Raw genomic sequence first — 15860 nt, forward strand, 5'->3', positions numbered from 1 at the left:
TTACCACTGGTGCACTATACAGAAACCTGTGCGCCCCACTCTAACTGCTCAGTAGTACAGCTTGGATACTGGGACAACCAGTCTAGAAGTAACAGTAGAATTAAAATGCAGTCAAATCCCAGATGAACCAACCCATTTACAGCATTTTATCATGTTCCCCAGGGTGTGGGCAATATATGACCATTAACTGTGACTATGGCTTCCTAACATCAATTGTGGGTGGCTATAAACTGTCACTCTTTAGCCCAACAACACAACATAATAATGTCAATACCAAAGCCTTATTTTAGCAGTGACACATCAGTGAGTGACTACTAAAAGATTCACTGAGGTTGGATAATTTTAAAAAAATCTCATACATATAAATCACCACACTTGGCACTCTAGTCAAAACACTAATGTGACCTACTTTATAAATCACAACTACAGTTCAATACAGATTGAAAGTTATTGCAATATTAATGAAAGAAACTCATGCTGAAAAATCATGTGTGCCTCCGTGGACAAGTTCATAGTTATGGCACCATTTACATAAATAAACTAAATTGTTTACAACAGTTTTATAGTTGTTTAACTAGAAGAATAATCTGTTCATTACATTGCAAGCATTATCCTCTTTCATCTGGTGTATCACAAGTGTGACTTTCATGATGGATTCAGTTGTTGCAATTTGCTACAAACAATGATGGTAATAATATTAATAACTTTTTAACTATTGAAGCTTCTGACATAGATTTATGTTTGACGGGCTCAGCCCACTGCTGCAGTTCCAAGACTGTCATTGGTTTTTCTCTAGCATGCTTGTAACAAGTTTTAATGTGTTTTCATTAAAATCATATTAGTGACAACATTTAAAATCACAGATCCCTCCATTTTAGCCATCCCATGATCATGTGACCAGAACACATCCCTCTTTCTGCCAGGAAAACCCTGATGACTACTTGGCATCATGGCCTGCTAGCTGCCTTTATTTTCACTCAGCTCACATGTCACAGTCCATCTGACAGCTGGCCACCTGAGCAAACATTCATAGCAGCCCACAGCTGTCCTGTCAAGTCCTGTCCCAATCCATCCTGCAGCAGTCAAACCAGCTGCTTTTAATGTCACATGTTACATTATTATTCTTCTGCACACTAGTAATAAGTAAGTGAAATCAAACTGAACAGAAGTGTTATCAAAACCCAGTTACAAGTTTTGAAATAGAAGCCATTGGGAACTAAAACCAATTTCCATTTTCACGTCAGTAAAAATTCAAGACAGTTAAAATTATTAAGGCATTAAAGAATATCAGTTCATTTGAATGTATCACCTGTTCCATGGTAGAAGAGCTCCTTCTATTTCAAGGTACAGGATGGTGTGCAACCAATGAAGTATGGCTTAATTGTTCACAAGTTACATAAATGTTTCTGAAAATATAAAACATTTTATTCACCAGAAGAATTAACAATTTATTCCAAATTGCTTTAATGTATTATACAGCACTTAAATGTGTATAACATGAAATATTTATAAATTCTGCATGAAACACCTCATGTCTTACAACAGCACAATCTGTAGAAAATGGCAGAAGCTGTGTATGGCAGTCTTTAGTGTGTGTTCCTTCATGTGATTCTAAAATCAGTCCCTAGACTGAAATGCTAACCAAGAAACATCACATGTTGCTAGGTACATTATCCTCTAGGTACAATGTTCTCCCCTACTAGGAAATCAAAAAGGAACAGGTAGAATTCCATCTGTAAAAAGTCCTGATATATAGGTATCCTAATAATATACATATGTAGAAGAGCAAAATTACAGCACTTCATTGCATAACACACTGAGCACATGTGCAGAGAACATTTGCATTGGAAGGATACAAAGAACCAACTAAATCTAACTTACACTGCAACGACAAAACACTGCACAGAGAAACACGTCACTCTCAGGCAGAGGCACACAATCGACACTGTTTGGGTGCAAAATCCACACAGAGCCTCCCCCTAAGGTGAAGCACGAAGAGGCTACATTCATGATAGTAATGTCACTCTTTGATCTGTTGTTACAAGGTATGACCAACCAAAATTTAACAGTCTGCCGACCAAAGTATGGCTAGACCATTTGTACACTGTCCTGTTGTCATGGTACTTCAATCTCATAGGTAATGTGGGGCCTTCCGCATGTGATGAGTGTGCAGGGCAAACTCTGTGTCTTCCTGTAGTTTCAGTGGCAGTGGGATGCTGACAGTCTTTGTGGGTGGAGGTTGGTGTCAAAACTTTGTGGTGTCCCACTTCCAAAGGTTGATTCCCTGGTGGAGTGATGTGCCATTATCATCTTCTAGGTTCCATAACCCAGGTTGATTTCACATGCTGTGCAGATACTGTGCAAGTTTTCACACTGAGTAGTGTTTTGAACATCTGTTCACTGTGCTTAAGGATTCTGCGTGGGCCAGTGTAAAGAGATTGCAGAGCTGCACAGATTGTGTTGTTTCTAAGCATCACATGTTCACTATCTGCCAATGTCTTATATGTGTATGACATGCTTTGCTCACCTTGAGGTTTTGAAGGTGGTATGTATACACAGACATGTGTTGTTTGGTCTGCCTGACCAAATCTGATAGCTCTTTGTTGTCAGGCAGAGGCCCTGAATTCCACCAGCCATGTGAGACTTCTGTTAAAGATGTTATTAAGTCTTCCTTGTAGGCCAATTGAACACCTAAAAGCATACAAGATAGTGCTTCTGTCTGCTGATCATTGAGTCACATGAGTGCTGCTTTAGTGGTGGTAGGGCCATTGCTCTGAGGTTTGTAAGCCTTTGTACTAAAGTGTTAGACACTGCACAGTTTGCATAGTTCAGAAAACAGTTGCATTTTCAATTGGCACCCTTGGCCTGTGGTAATAGATACAGGATAATGAAACAACACAATCCACACTTGTAGCAAAGCCTTAGCTGTAATTTCTGCTGGCATATCCACCAAAGGCACTGCGTCTACCCAGTGATTTACTTGGTGTGTTGCTGAGTGGATGTAATGATATCCATTGGACTCAGGTAGGGCACCATGGGGTTGAGATATCCATGTTGCAAATGTTCTTTTACTACTGTATATCTTCCATGTTTGTGGAATGCATGACATCCGACCTTGCTGTGCTGACAGTTGATATACATTTGAGTCCATGTTCTGCAGTCTGCTTTCACATTAGGCCAGACAAAACTTTCTATGAGTAACTTGGTGGTTGATCAGACTCCAGCATTCAACAAATTATCCAAATTTTCAAAAATTACTTTTTACAGAAAAGCTGGGAGTAACCTGTGTTGGGAGGTAGGGCATCATATCTTCTTACCTGTACCAGGGATTGATGCCCATTCCAGTGTCAGTCTAGTGGTGTTCTTATTCGAAAGTAATTTGTGGATCTTGCAGCTGTGCTTCAGTCAGTTTGTCACAGCATATGCTGACAGTCATTGCATTGATGTGGGAGATGAAATCTCTGGAAGAATCACTGAAGTTGTTCATCAAACACTGGAAATTTTTCACGTTCTTTAAAATTGCCAGGATATGGGGAGTTGGAACCGGTGATTGTTCTTCACAACATGCTATGTCTTCCTTCAACTGAACAAGATGCTTGTTACTATATTCCAACTCTCTTCCCTTGTTGGTCAATGTTGATTGTGCAAATGGTTGTGCCATATAGTTTAATGGATGTGCCATTTGTAGCTTGCAGTTGCAGGAGAGACTCCAAAACTTCTGAATGAAATGTTGTTTTCTGAATAGTACTCACCTTCAAGCCTGCATTGGTAAGGAAATAGCAGTTCATCTTCTTGTCTATGACATATAACCTACAACCATCATGAGAAGTTTGAATTAAACTTTTTAGGCTCATTCATTTGTAATGCAGGCGCTCTTGAAATGCTCTGTGACCTGTAGCATCTGCTGGAGGTTGCACATGAAGTTTGGGTGATAGAAAGGTGCTGAAAATTTGGTATTGTGATTCCTGAAACATGTGTGGATCCAACACAAATGTGACCATTCTTGGTTGTCTTCACTGGCTGTGAGTCTACCTCCTGTGAACAGCTGTTGAATGGGGTTCCCCTTAGCTATAACATGTGTTGTTTACACAGGCTGTTACTGTCTTGACCCTCAGTACATGCCTGGCACTCTTTGGCAACTTGTTGCTACATGAGAGAGTTTAAGGGGTGCTGCTGGCATAAGCTGTTGGGACTTTTGTCCTACTAATGCTGCTGTTATGGGAGTACAAGAATTCTATTAGCCATATGCAATCTGCCTTATCATCTATCACATCAATGAGAAATTATTGAAGCCTGTATATGTGGAGGCACTTAACTTAAGCATATAGTCCAAATCATGCCATCAAGCATGAGTTGCTGGATCTAATAATTCATGTAAATGCCTCGAAAATTAGGAAGATGTTCTTCCATCCAGTTTCTCTGTGTAAACCCCTGGCTGCATATGGTGTTTAGGCATTTTGGATAAAATAGCCTTTGCCGAGTAAAATTTGTCAGTGGCAGGAATTGAGTGAATAACATCACTAATGAGGTATGTAGAGTAACCAACATTGCTTATAAAAGCAGAAAATTCTGAAGCATCACCTATGGTGATGTGGCTATCCAGTATATTCTCCATAAGAGCAAATCACATCTGTGGACTTTCCAGTTGAAATGGAGGCAATTTAGGTTGAGACTGCTGCTTGACAGTAAATTCATGGAAAATATGCCCATGTGGTAATGCTGCTTGACAGAAACTTCATTGATAATGGCCCATGTGGTACTAAGTCTTGTGATCTGAGGGCTTTGGCATGCAAAATCCTATCAACCATGTGTGACACAGAAGAAAAACCCAGAAACCTTTTTGTGTAACCCAGCTGGCTGGGCTCAGCTGGTGGGAGAAACAGGCTTGACTGCATTTCTTCCAGCACACAAGCATAAAGGAATTGATGTGGAATGTTGTCATGATGCTGTGAAATCGTAGGGAACCCAGGATCATGCTAAGGAACACTGTAATGGAACACTCTCCTGTAACCAAATGACTTGATCAGTATTGCTTATAAAGTCAAAGGAGGAAAAATTTGTGCCACTAAATGTCAATACAGTTACTCCACATGGTAGTTATCATATGCAGGAGGTGAAAGATATCCACTTTCTTATTTCACTGTGTACATTGTCTATGTATAGGATATTTGTATTTTGTTAACAGTAACAGAGCTGTCTTGTACAGTTACCGAAATGTTACGCAGTGGTCTGCAGACTGTTCTAGGATTCTGCATTCATTGTCATCCTCGTTTTGTGATTTGGCTTCTACTAGTAGATCACATTTAACATGAACAACATAGCAGTATAAGATGAGTGCATCTATCTGCACTTTTCTTAAATACACACTCACACAGTTGAAAGATAGAGAGAGCTATTGTGTGGTTGGTAGAGTGTTCCTATCACCATGAAGAATGGAATAGTTTGATATGTCATGTGATTTGTTAATAGTTAGATGTTGTGTTCATCATTTTCAGGACTCTTGAGCATGATATATGCAATATGTGCAATATTGTTACATTTGATTGTGGTCAGACTGTACATGCCTTGTGGATGAGACATTCAATTTACAAGATCATGTAGGTAATGAGGTTTGTATGTGCCACTGTGTCAATGGTACACTGTGAGTCCCTCAATTCAGTAAAAGCTTGTGTTGTTACACTCAGATACCATGGAGAACAATGTGTTATTGACAGAGAACACTGTCAGCTGTCACATATTGTAACAGCAGATAGATGAGGTCCAGTGCTGCAAATTTGTCACCTGTTCAGTGCAACAACACCCAGTATGCAACTATGCTATCTGGAGTGAACTCCTCATACAGGTATACAGAACCCACTGCCATACACATGTACTTCTGTCTATTACATATCAAAGGCACAGATATTATCATAGATCTAAGTACACTACTATTGGATGTTCCAAGCATGAGAAATGGTCATCTGGAGTTGAAATTTGTAATGTAAATAAAAACTACATAAGGTGATCAACCTGTTTTCCCATGCGCTGCCATTCAGGCATATGATGGAGAGAGATTCTTGTGTTAAGGATGCTCACATGGAATAAAATATGGTCCTTGATAATTTGCCATTATTTCCTAATTGCAATCAGTATAACAAGATTTGCCCCATTGTGTGACTCTGTTTGCTGGCCTACAAAATCCCACGTGTCCTGTACCTTCAGCATGGGAATGCACTGCCCTATAGCTCCAAAATTAGTAGAGCTGTTCAAAGAACATTGCATGAACATAAGGTTGCTTCTGTATCTCTCTTAATCATCTGACCATGGTCACATTGCATACATCTTAAATACTAATGAGTGAGATGAATATACTTCAGATCCAGCTCTGATTAGGTCCATTAACAAAACATACAAATAGGCATACAAAATTACTTTTCATCAGAGTGCCTTAAGTATAAATAAACAGTATAATGTTTTGTGTCTGTGCCAGAGCTACAAAACTGTATCTTTAAATTTTATGTAGTTGCCAGTAAGAAACACCCTATCATTAACTAATAGCAAAATTTCAAGGTGACAGCGTAAACTTCAGCAGATGAAAACAGTTCAGGCCAAGGACAGCCCTGCCATTAGAGTTTCCGCATAACAAATGGCTTAATGGGTTTCAAAATATGCGTATCAACAGTTGATACACATTGAACATTTGTGGATGCAAAACAGGTACTTGGGAATGTGGTGTACGTGTGAGTAACATTTCACTTGTCCATGGAGACTTCACTCACTGAACACAAATTACATATATAATTCCTTTTTGTTTACAGTATGTAAGAGTAAATCAAGTTTAAAGTATGTAATACTTATGAGTGACTCTTTCACATTTAACATTTTGTTTAAACTATTACAGTAGAAGAGACTTTCTTAATTGAAATTATTGGGGCAATGAAATTGGACTGTTCCTGTAAAAAAACTACAAACCTTACACATACAAGAGACGCAATATAATTGTAGTTTTAAATAAATATTAGAGATATCTTGGATCCTACAGCTGAGAAAAATTGTGTTCTAATAAATTAAGCAGTGCAATATTTTGTTTGTTTGAATCTTCTCAATACAAATACAAATTTCAGCATTTTTCATCAGACTTTCTTAACTATATTCTCACTATAGAACACATTTAACAAATCTTATTTGGCATGCATAATAATTAAAATGACTATATATAAGACTTAAGACTGGAATTGTTGCACAGTTACTTCTATTCTTACAATATATTACGTTCTTATTTTATGATAGTGTCTAGTGCAACTTATAATGGAGCTGAGCTTTTAAATATTGTAGGAAAGACATTTTTGTAGGTGAACCAAAGCTGCTATTTACTTTATTCACTAACTAGTTTTTTCATGAAATCTTCTTGGGTTATTAGTCAAGTCATGGCATCATGTTGTCGCATCAATTTGTCTGAAGATGATGAGTAGGAAACTTGCTGAAACATTTTGACAATATGATACCATGGTGTGGCTAACAATACAAGAAGATTTCAGCAAGGAAATTCACTTAGAAAGCCTGTATTCCCATATGACCAGTTTTAGTCATGACTAATTTTCATAAGCCATGTAATTTGTGTTTGTTAGTATACTGGTACATACTTTATGTGAAAAAATTGTACTCCTGTCATCACACTTCCTACTGAGATCCAGACTTATTTATCCAGCACAGTATTACTTGATCCACTTGACATGTATATGGCACATTATAATGGTTATATCCTGGATCGGATATTATTGTGTTCTACAATAGCTTATTTTATGCAGGATAATGTTGTTTGACTACAAGTTATGACATTTCCTGACACAAAATTAAACTGTATGACAGATATTAATGTTAAACTAGAACATATCAACCACAATGTAGCATTTAAACATTTCAAGCGGCTCAAGCAATATGCTTCTCTATATTTCCGAACTTACCTTCAATTGAAATGAAATGGAAAGACTGAATAGTCCATGCAAATTATGTGTGTATTCAAACACAGACGACTTGGGTTGTCAAAATGGGTTATGCTTAAAAATAGTCAGTTAATGAAAGAAATAGCTCCTTCACATCAAATATGATAATGGCTTTGTTACAAAAGTTATTTTCTACTTGGAAAACAGTTTCTAATACAGTAACATTTATTCTTTTACAGAGGTGCTGCAACTGACTCACTTGTTGTGGTATTCTCTTCACAAGACAAGAAAGCAGACTGGGAGGAGGTTTTTAATGATGCTAAGCAGAAACTTGGTAAGTACATGTGAGTGAACTTAAGAATTAGTTATTTGTCTAGCTAATTTTTATGCACTCTAAGACAAAGGTACTTTGCGAATGGGACAGAAATTGTTAGATGTGATGTGCATGTACAGACAAACAAATGATCACAATTTCAGATGAAGTGGGTGATTTATTCAAGAGGAAGAGCATTACAAATTGAGCAAGGGAATAACACATTGGTCAACTTTTGGGCCTTACACAACCAGTTACTCAGCTTAGCACTGATTAATGAATTTGCTGGATGTCCTCTTGAGGGATATTTTTGAAAGTTTCCACTGGTCATTGTAGCCCAATTCAAAGTGGTATTCATCACTGAAGACAGTTCCACTCCCGTCAATGAAATTCCAGGCCCAAATGAACAATGAAGACGTGTCTGGAGAGGCACCAGATAGTAGTGGGATACCATCCTGACTGTCACACATCATATGATCCCTAAAACCATGGGGTGCCATTTCATTTTGTACCAAGTGAGGTGGCGCAGTGGTTAGCACACTGGACCCGCATTTGGGAGGACGATGGTTCAATCCCGTCTCCAGCCATCCTGATTTAGGTTTTCCGTGATTTCCCTAAATCGTTTCAGGCAAATGCCGGGATGGTTCCTTTGAAAGGGCATGGCTGATTTCCTTCCCAATCCTTCCCTAACCCGAACTTGCGCTCCGTCTCTAATGACCTCATTGTTGACGGGACGTTAAACACTAACCACCACCACCACCACCGCCACCATTTCATTTGTAGCAGGACCCCTTTGGTTTTCATCTGCAGCACTCTTGCAGCACAGCAGTAAATTAATGATACTCCATGTCCTGTTTTGTTGCCATTCATGGCAAGCAATCATGAGCTTATATTTCAGCAAGATAATGTGGCTGCTGCTTGTCTTCGTGAACCATACTTTGGTCAGTAAGGTCACCAGATCTCTCCCCAATTAAAAACATTTGGAGTATTATGGGCAGGGCTTCCAACTGTCATAGTATCTTAATGATCTAATGTGCCATTTCCAGAGAATTTGCACACTATCCCTCAGGAGGACATCCAACAGCTCTGTCGGTCAGTGCTGAGCTGAGTACCTGCTTGAGTAAGGGTCAGACTTGGACTGAGGCATTATTAACTTGCTCAGTTTGTGAAGATCTTTCTCTCAAACAAATCGACCAATTTGCATGAAATTGTGATCATTTGTTTGTCTCTACATGCACATCACATACACTAATTGCCATCCCATTCAGATAATTCCCTTCTGGTGCATAATTTTTTTGTCTTGGAGTGTATTTTTTGCTGCTGCAATAAATATTGGAACAGGGAGTCATTTCCTTTCAATTATAAGAATCTGCATTCATTCACTGGCCTCATTTTAGAGAATCATTCAGTTGTGAGTTTTGCTATCACAAGTGCGAAAATTATTCTTTCACTTGATGAGTTACATCATCAAAAATAACATCATGATATCTTTGTATACATATTTATCTTATAGTTTAACCAGAAAATAATATAATCAGTTGAAATGGTTGACTCTACAGTAATGAGTTATGTATTACCTCTTTGTTGCTATTTTTCTTATACAGATCACTAGTCATACTCCTTGTAAGTTATTAATTCATAGAGAAACACAAGTTATTGTCTTCCATTAATGGATAACTCAAGACAAAATATAAACTGTTAACAATATGAAGAAAATGTAGATTACTACTTACCATAAAGATGACATGTTGAGTTGCAGACAGCCACAGCAACAAGAAACTTACACATTTCCTTCTGCACAAAACCTTCATCAGAAAAAGAAACAGAAACACACATTCATTCACACAAGCCAGGACACCTCATGTGTGCACATGACCACCATCTCTGGTGGCTCAGACCAGAATGCAGCTTCATGCGGAATGTAAGCAACAGTCTGGAGGGGCAGCAAAGGGGAAGGCATAGCAGGGTACAGGGAGGGGGAGGGGGGGGGGGGAGAAGAGTGTTCTCTGGCAGTGTGCAGGGACTAGACTGTCAACAGATGTGATGTCAGGAGGCTGTTGGGGAGGGAGGGGGGGAGGGGGAGAGGGGGAAAATGGGAAGCAAAATAGGAGAGGTGCAGGGAAGAGGACAGATTGGTCGAGGGCACTGCACAAAGAAGGTGGGAGATGAGAAAAGGAAGGAGGTGGCAGGACAGAAGGTGTGGAAATCATTGGGTGGTAGGTGTTGGAGCAGTGGATTATCCTAGGTTGAGGCTGTGATAATTTTGGGAGTGCAGAATGTGTTGCAAGGATACTTCCCATCTGCACATTTCAGAACAGCTGATAGTGGAGGAGAGAATCTATATGGCTCTGATGGTGAAGCAACCACTGAAATCAAGCATGTTATGTTCAGCTACATGTTGTGCTACATCATGCTTTACTTTGCTCTTGGCCACAGTATGGTGGTGGCTGTTCACCCTGATGGACAGCTGATTGGTAGTCATACCAATATAAAAAGCTGCGCAATGATTGCAGCAGAGCTGGTATATGATATGGCTGCTTTTATAGGTTGCCTGGCTTCTGATGGGGTAGGGTAAGACTGTGACAGGACTAGAATATTAACTGGTGGGTGGGTGGATTTGGTAGTTCTTGCATCTGAGTCTTCCACTGGGATACGATCCCTGTGGCAAAGGGTTGGTATTGGGAGTGGCATAGGGATGGACTGGGTGTTGTGGAGGTTGGGTGGGTGATGGAACACCACTTTGGGTGGGGTGGGAAGGATCTATCGTAGGATGTCCCTCATTTCATGGCATGGTAGTAGGTAATAAAAGCTCCGATGAAGGATGTGGTACAGTTGTTCCAGCCTGGGGTGGTTTTGGGAGACAAAGGGGGCTCTCCTTTGTAGTTGGTTCTTGGGGATGGTGAGAGGACTGCGGGTGTAAGGGGAAATGGTATGGGAGATCTGTTTACAGACTATATCTGATAGCACCTCTCTGTGAAGGTCTTGGTGATGCCCTCAGCATACTGGACAAGGGAGTTATTGAAATTGCAGATACAATGTCACCAGGTGGCTAGGCTATATGGGAGGGGGTTTTTGGTGTGTAAGGGATGGCAGCTGTCAAAATGCAGCTACTGTTGGTTGTTGGTGGGTTTAATGTGAACAGAGGTGTGGATGGAGCCATGAGAGTGGAAGAGGTCAACTCCCAGGAAGGTGGCACACTGGGTTGAGGAGGATCAGGTGAAGCAGAGAGGGGACAAAGTGTTGAGGTTGTGATGAAGATAGGGTGCCCTGGCCCTCAGTCCAGATCATGAAGTGCCCATGACTGTGCTGCAAACTTGTTTGTAGACCTTCCCTTCAAAGGAAAACTAGTTGTGAGCTAGGATAAAGTTATGAAGGTATATGAGGAATGAGGTTGAATGAGGTAGTGGATTTAGAATCTGAAGGATTTTGAGAAAGGTAGTGTTCAATAGCAGTAAGACCGTAGAGGTTGGTGTGTAGGGAAGTGACGTCAATGGCGACAAGTAGGAATCCAGGAGTTAAAGGGGTGAGGATGGTGTAGAGTCGGTTCAAGGAAGTGGTTAGTGTCATTTACATGGGAGGATAGGTTATGGGTAACTGGTGGGTGGTACTGGTCAATCATGGCTGAAATTCTTTCAGTGGGGGCACAATATGCAGCTACAGTGGGGGTCCAGGATTGTGGGAAGTGGTTTTTGAGGAGCATGTAGAACGTGGGTGTGCAGGGTGTCATACTGGTGAGGAGAGAACCAACTCGTGAAGCTAACGTTTTAGACCTCATAGCAACAAATAGACCGGAACTTTTCGACTCCGTGAATGTAGAAGAGGGTATCAGTGATCATAAGTCAGTGGTTGCATCAATGACTACAAGTGTAATAAGAAATGCCAAGAAAGGAAGGAAAATATATTTGCTTAACAAGAGTGATAGGGCACAAATCGCAGAATATCTGAGTGACCACCATCAAACGTTCATTTCTGAGGAAGAGGATGTGGAACAAAAATGGAAAAAATTCAGAAACATCGTCCAGTACGCCTTAGATAAGTTCGTAACGACTAAGGTCCAAAGCGAGGGGAAAGATCCACCGTGGTATAACAATCATGTACGAAAGGTACTACGGAAACAAAGAAAGCTTCATCATAGGTTTAAGAGTAGTCGAATCATAGCTGATAAGGAAAAGCTGAACGAAGCGAAAAAGAGCGTAAAGAGAGAAATGAGAGAAGCATTCAACGAATTCGAACATAAAACATTGGCAAACAATCTAAACAAGAACCCTAAAAAGTTTTGGTCATATGTAAAATTGGTAAGCGGATCTAAATCCCCTATTCAGTCACTCGTTGACCACAATGGCACCGAAACAGAGGACAACCGAAGAAAGGCAGAAATACTGAATTCAGTGTTCCGAAACTGTTTCACTGCGGAAAATCGTAACACGGTCCCTGACTTCAGCCATCGCACGGACGCCAAAATGGAAAATATTGAAATAAACGATATCGGAATTGAAAAACAACTGCTATCACTTAGTAGCGGAAAAGCATCCGGACCAGACGAGATACCCTTAAGATTCTACAGTGATTATGCTAAAGAACTTGCCCCCTTTCTATCAGCAATTTATCGTAGATCGCTGGAAGAACGTAAAGTACCTAGCGACTGGAAGAAAGCGCAGGTCGTTCCCATTTTCAAGAAGGGTCATAAATCAGATGCGAATAATTATAGGCCTATTTCGCTTATGTCAATCTGTTGTAGAATAATGGAACATGTTTTGTGTTCTCGTATTATGACGTTCTTAGATAATACAAATCTCCTTCATCATAACCAACATGGATTCCGCAAACAGAGATCATGTGAAACTCAGCTCGCCCTATTTGCCCAAGAAATTCACAGTGCCGTAGACACTGGCGAGCAGATTGATGCCATATTCCTGGACTTCAGGAAGGCATTTGATACGGTTCCGCACTTACGTTTAGTGAAAAAAATACGAGCTTACGGAATATCGGACCAGGTTTGTGATTGGATTCAGGATTTCCTAGAAGAAAGAACACAACATGTCATTCTTAACGGTTCAAAATCTGCAGATGTAGAGGTAATTTTGGGAGTACCGCAGGGAAGCGTGATAGGACCTTTATTGTTTACAATATACATAAATGACTTAGGTGACAACATCGGTAGCTCCGTGAGGCTATTTGCAGATGACACGGTTGTCTACAAGAAAGTAGCAACATCAGAAGACTCGTACGTACTCCAGGAGGACCTGCAGAGGATTAATGCATGGTGCGACAGCTGGCAGCTTTCCCTAAACGTAGATAAATGTAATATAATGCGCATACATAGGGGCAGAAATCCATTCCAGTACGATTATGCCATAGGTGGTAAATCATTGGAAGCGGTAACGACCGTAAAATATTTAGGAGTTACTATCCAGAGCGATCTGAAGTGGAATGATCACATAAAACAAATAGTGGGAAAAGCAGGCGCCAGGTTGAGATTCATAGGAAGAATTCTAAGAAAATGTGACTCATCAACGAAAGAAGTAGCTTACAAAACGCTTGTTCGTCCGATTCTTGAGTATTGCTCATCAGTATGGGACCCTTACCAGGTTGGATTAATAGAAGAGATAGACATGATCCAGCGAAAGGCAGCGCGATTCGTCATGGGGGCATTTAGTCAGCGTGAGAGCGTTACGGAGATGCTGAACAAGCTCCAGTGGCGGACACTTCAAGAAAGGCATTACGCAATACGGAGAGGTTTATTATCGAAATTACGAGAGAGCACATTCCGGGAAGAGATGGGCAACATATTACTACTGCCCACATATATCTCGTGTAATGATCACAACGAAAAGATCCGAGAAATTAGAGCAAATACGGAGACTTACAAGCAGTCGTTCTTCCCACGCACAATTCGTGAATGGAACAGGGAAGGGGGGATCAGATAGTGGTACAATAAGTACCCTCCGCCACACACCGTAAGGTGGCTCGCGGAGTATAGATGTAGATGTAGATGTAGAAATAGATTCAGGGGAGAAGTGCTGGGAAAGGCCTAGGACTTTAAATCAGGGATTGGAGGCTATGTTGGGCCTTTGGAATGGGGTCACTCTGGTAGAGTTTATAGGTGGAGGAGTCAGATAATGTGCAGAGGCACATCGCCAGGTAGTCACAATGATTCATAACAATTGTGGTGGAACCTTTGTCTGCAGATAGGATGATCAAGTCAGGATTTGTTTTGAGGTTGTGTGTGGTTGTCCTTTCTTCTACTGAAAGGTTGGTGTTCTAAGGAAGGGACCTGTGGAAGAATGGTGAGACCAATTTGGAAGTAAGGAATTCCTGTAAGGTGACCATAGGACAGTTAGGTGGTAAAGGCGGAGGGTCACAGGTGAATGGTGGTATGAACTGAGAGAGGCCTGGTTCAGTGTTGAAATTAGGTTGACTTTGGTTGTAGGGATTCATTGCAAAGAAGTGGTTTCCATTACAGGGATCAAGAGAAGCAAAGTAGGTCTTTGACAACTCCAACACAGTTAAATTTGGGTGTAAAGCTAATGATGAGGCCTTTGGATAAGACTGGAACTTCTGTGGTGCTGAGGGTTTTGGTGGAAAGGTTAATATCAGTGTTACAGGAATGTTTCAGCTCTGGGTTTAGTGGAGTACCAGTAGGGAGTTTTGGGGGATGTGGCAAGTTGAAAAGGTCAGCTAGGCAGGATCAGGGTGCTATGAGGGGTTGACAAGGGGGCACAGTGCCCCGAAGCAGCAGTAGGATGTCACCAGGTTGGATAACTTATGGAGGTGGTGTCTGGAATGCTCCTGCAGGTGCTAGAGATTAAGAGATTCAGTTTTAAAGATGTGATGTATCCATCAGAGATTACACAGTAGTAATATCTTGCAGAGGGGGCAGAGATTTCGATGGCCTAATCTCCTTCTCCCAATCCCTGCGATGGAAGTACTTCTTGCCCTCAATCCCTCAAACCATAGCCAACCTAATCCCAACATTGAACCCTGCCACTCCCAACTGAGGTGTTCTCTGGAATAATGACGTAACTGAAATATATTGAGATTGAGATACAGAGCATCAAACATTTTAAATGGTTAATATTCATTTCAAACTCATGTACATTGACTAACTTTCAGTCAAATATAAATTAAATATTGTAGTTTCAGAATATATGATGTGATAATGTAATATGTAATAATTATTCATTGATCTGGATTCCAGCTAAGTTATTATTCCAGAGAATGCTGCAGTTCATACCACTGCCCAACGGTGATTCTCTCTCTCTCCCTCCCACCTCATCACCCCCTGGTCAACTTCCAGAAATTCCTTATTTCCAATTTGGCCTCACTGTCCATCCCCAAGGCCCTTCCTCACCACACCTACCTTTCAGCAGAAGGAAGGACAGCTATACACAACCTCAAAACAAATCCTGAACTAATCATCCTACCTGCAGACAATATTTCCACCACTGTTTTTATGAATCGCAGTGGCTACTTGGCAGATGGCCTCTCTCAGTTATCTAACTCTTCCACCCATAAACTCTGTCACGGTGGTTCCATCCCAGAAGTCCAACATAACCTGAAATTCCTGCTTATTGTATTAGGCCTTTCCCAGAACCTGTCCCCTGAATCCATTTCCCTCCTTGCCA

General features: G+C 40.7%; 1 protein-coding gene across 1 annotated transcript in view; it reads left to right on the forward strand.

Annotated features, from left to right (window-relative positions):
- Positions 1-15860, forward strand: part of LOC124555748 (rho guanine nucleotide exchange factor 17) — a 386854-nt gene that overhangs the window by 240186 nt on the left and 130808 nt on the right. Inside the window, exon 9 of the mRNA XM_047129772.1 lies at positions 8162-8256. Within this exon, the coding sequence (XP_046985728.1) occupies positions 8162-8256 (95 nt within the window). The remainder of the gene's footprint in view (positions 1-8161; positions 8257-15860) is intronic.

This window comes from Schistocerca americana, chromosome X (assembly GCF_021461395.2).
Source record: "Schistocerca americana isolate TAMUIC-IGC-003095 chromosome X, iqSchAmer2.1, whole genome shotgun sequence".
Taxonomy (NCBI): domain Eukaryota; kingdom Metazoa; phylum Arthropoda; class Insecta; order Orthoptera; family Acrididae; genus Schistocerca; species Schistocerca americana.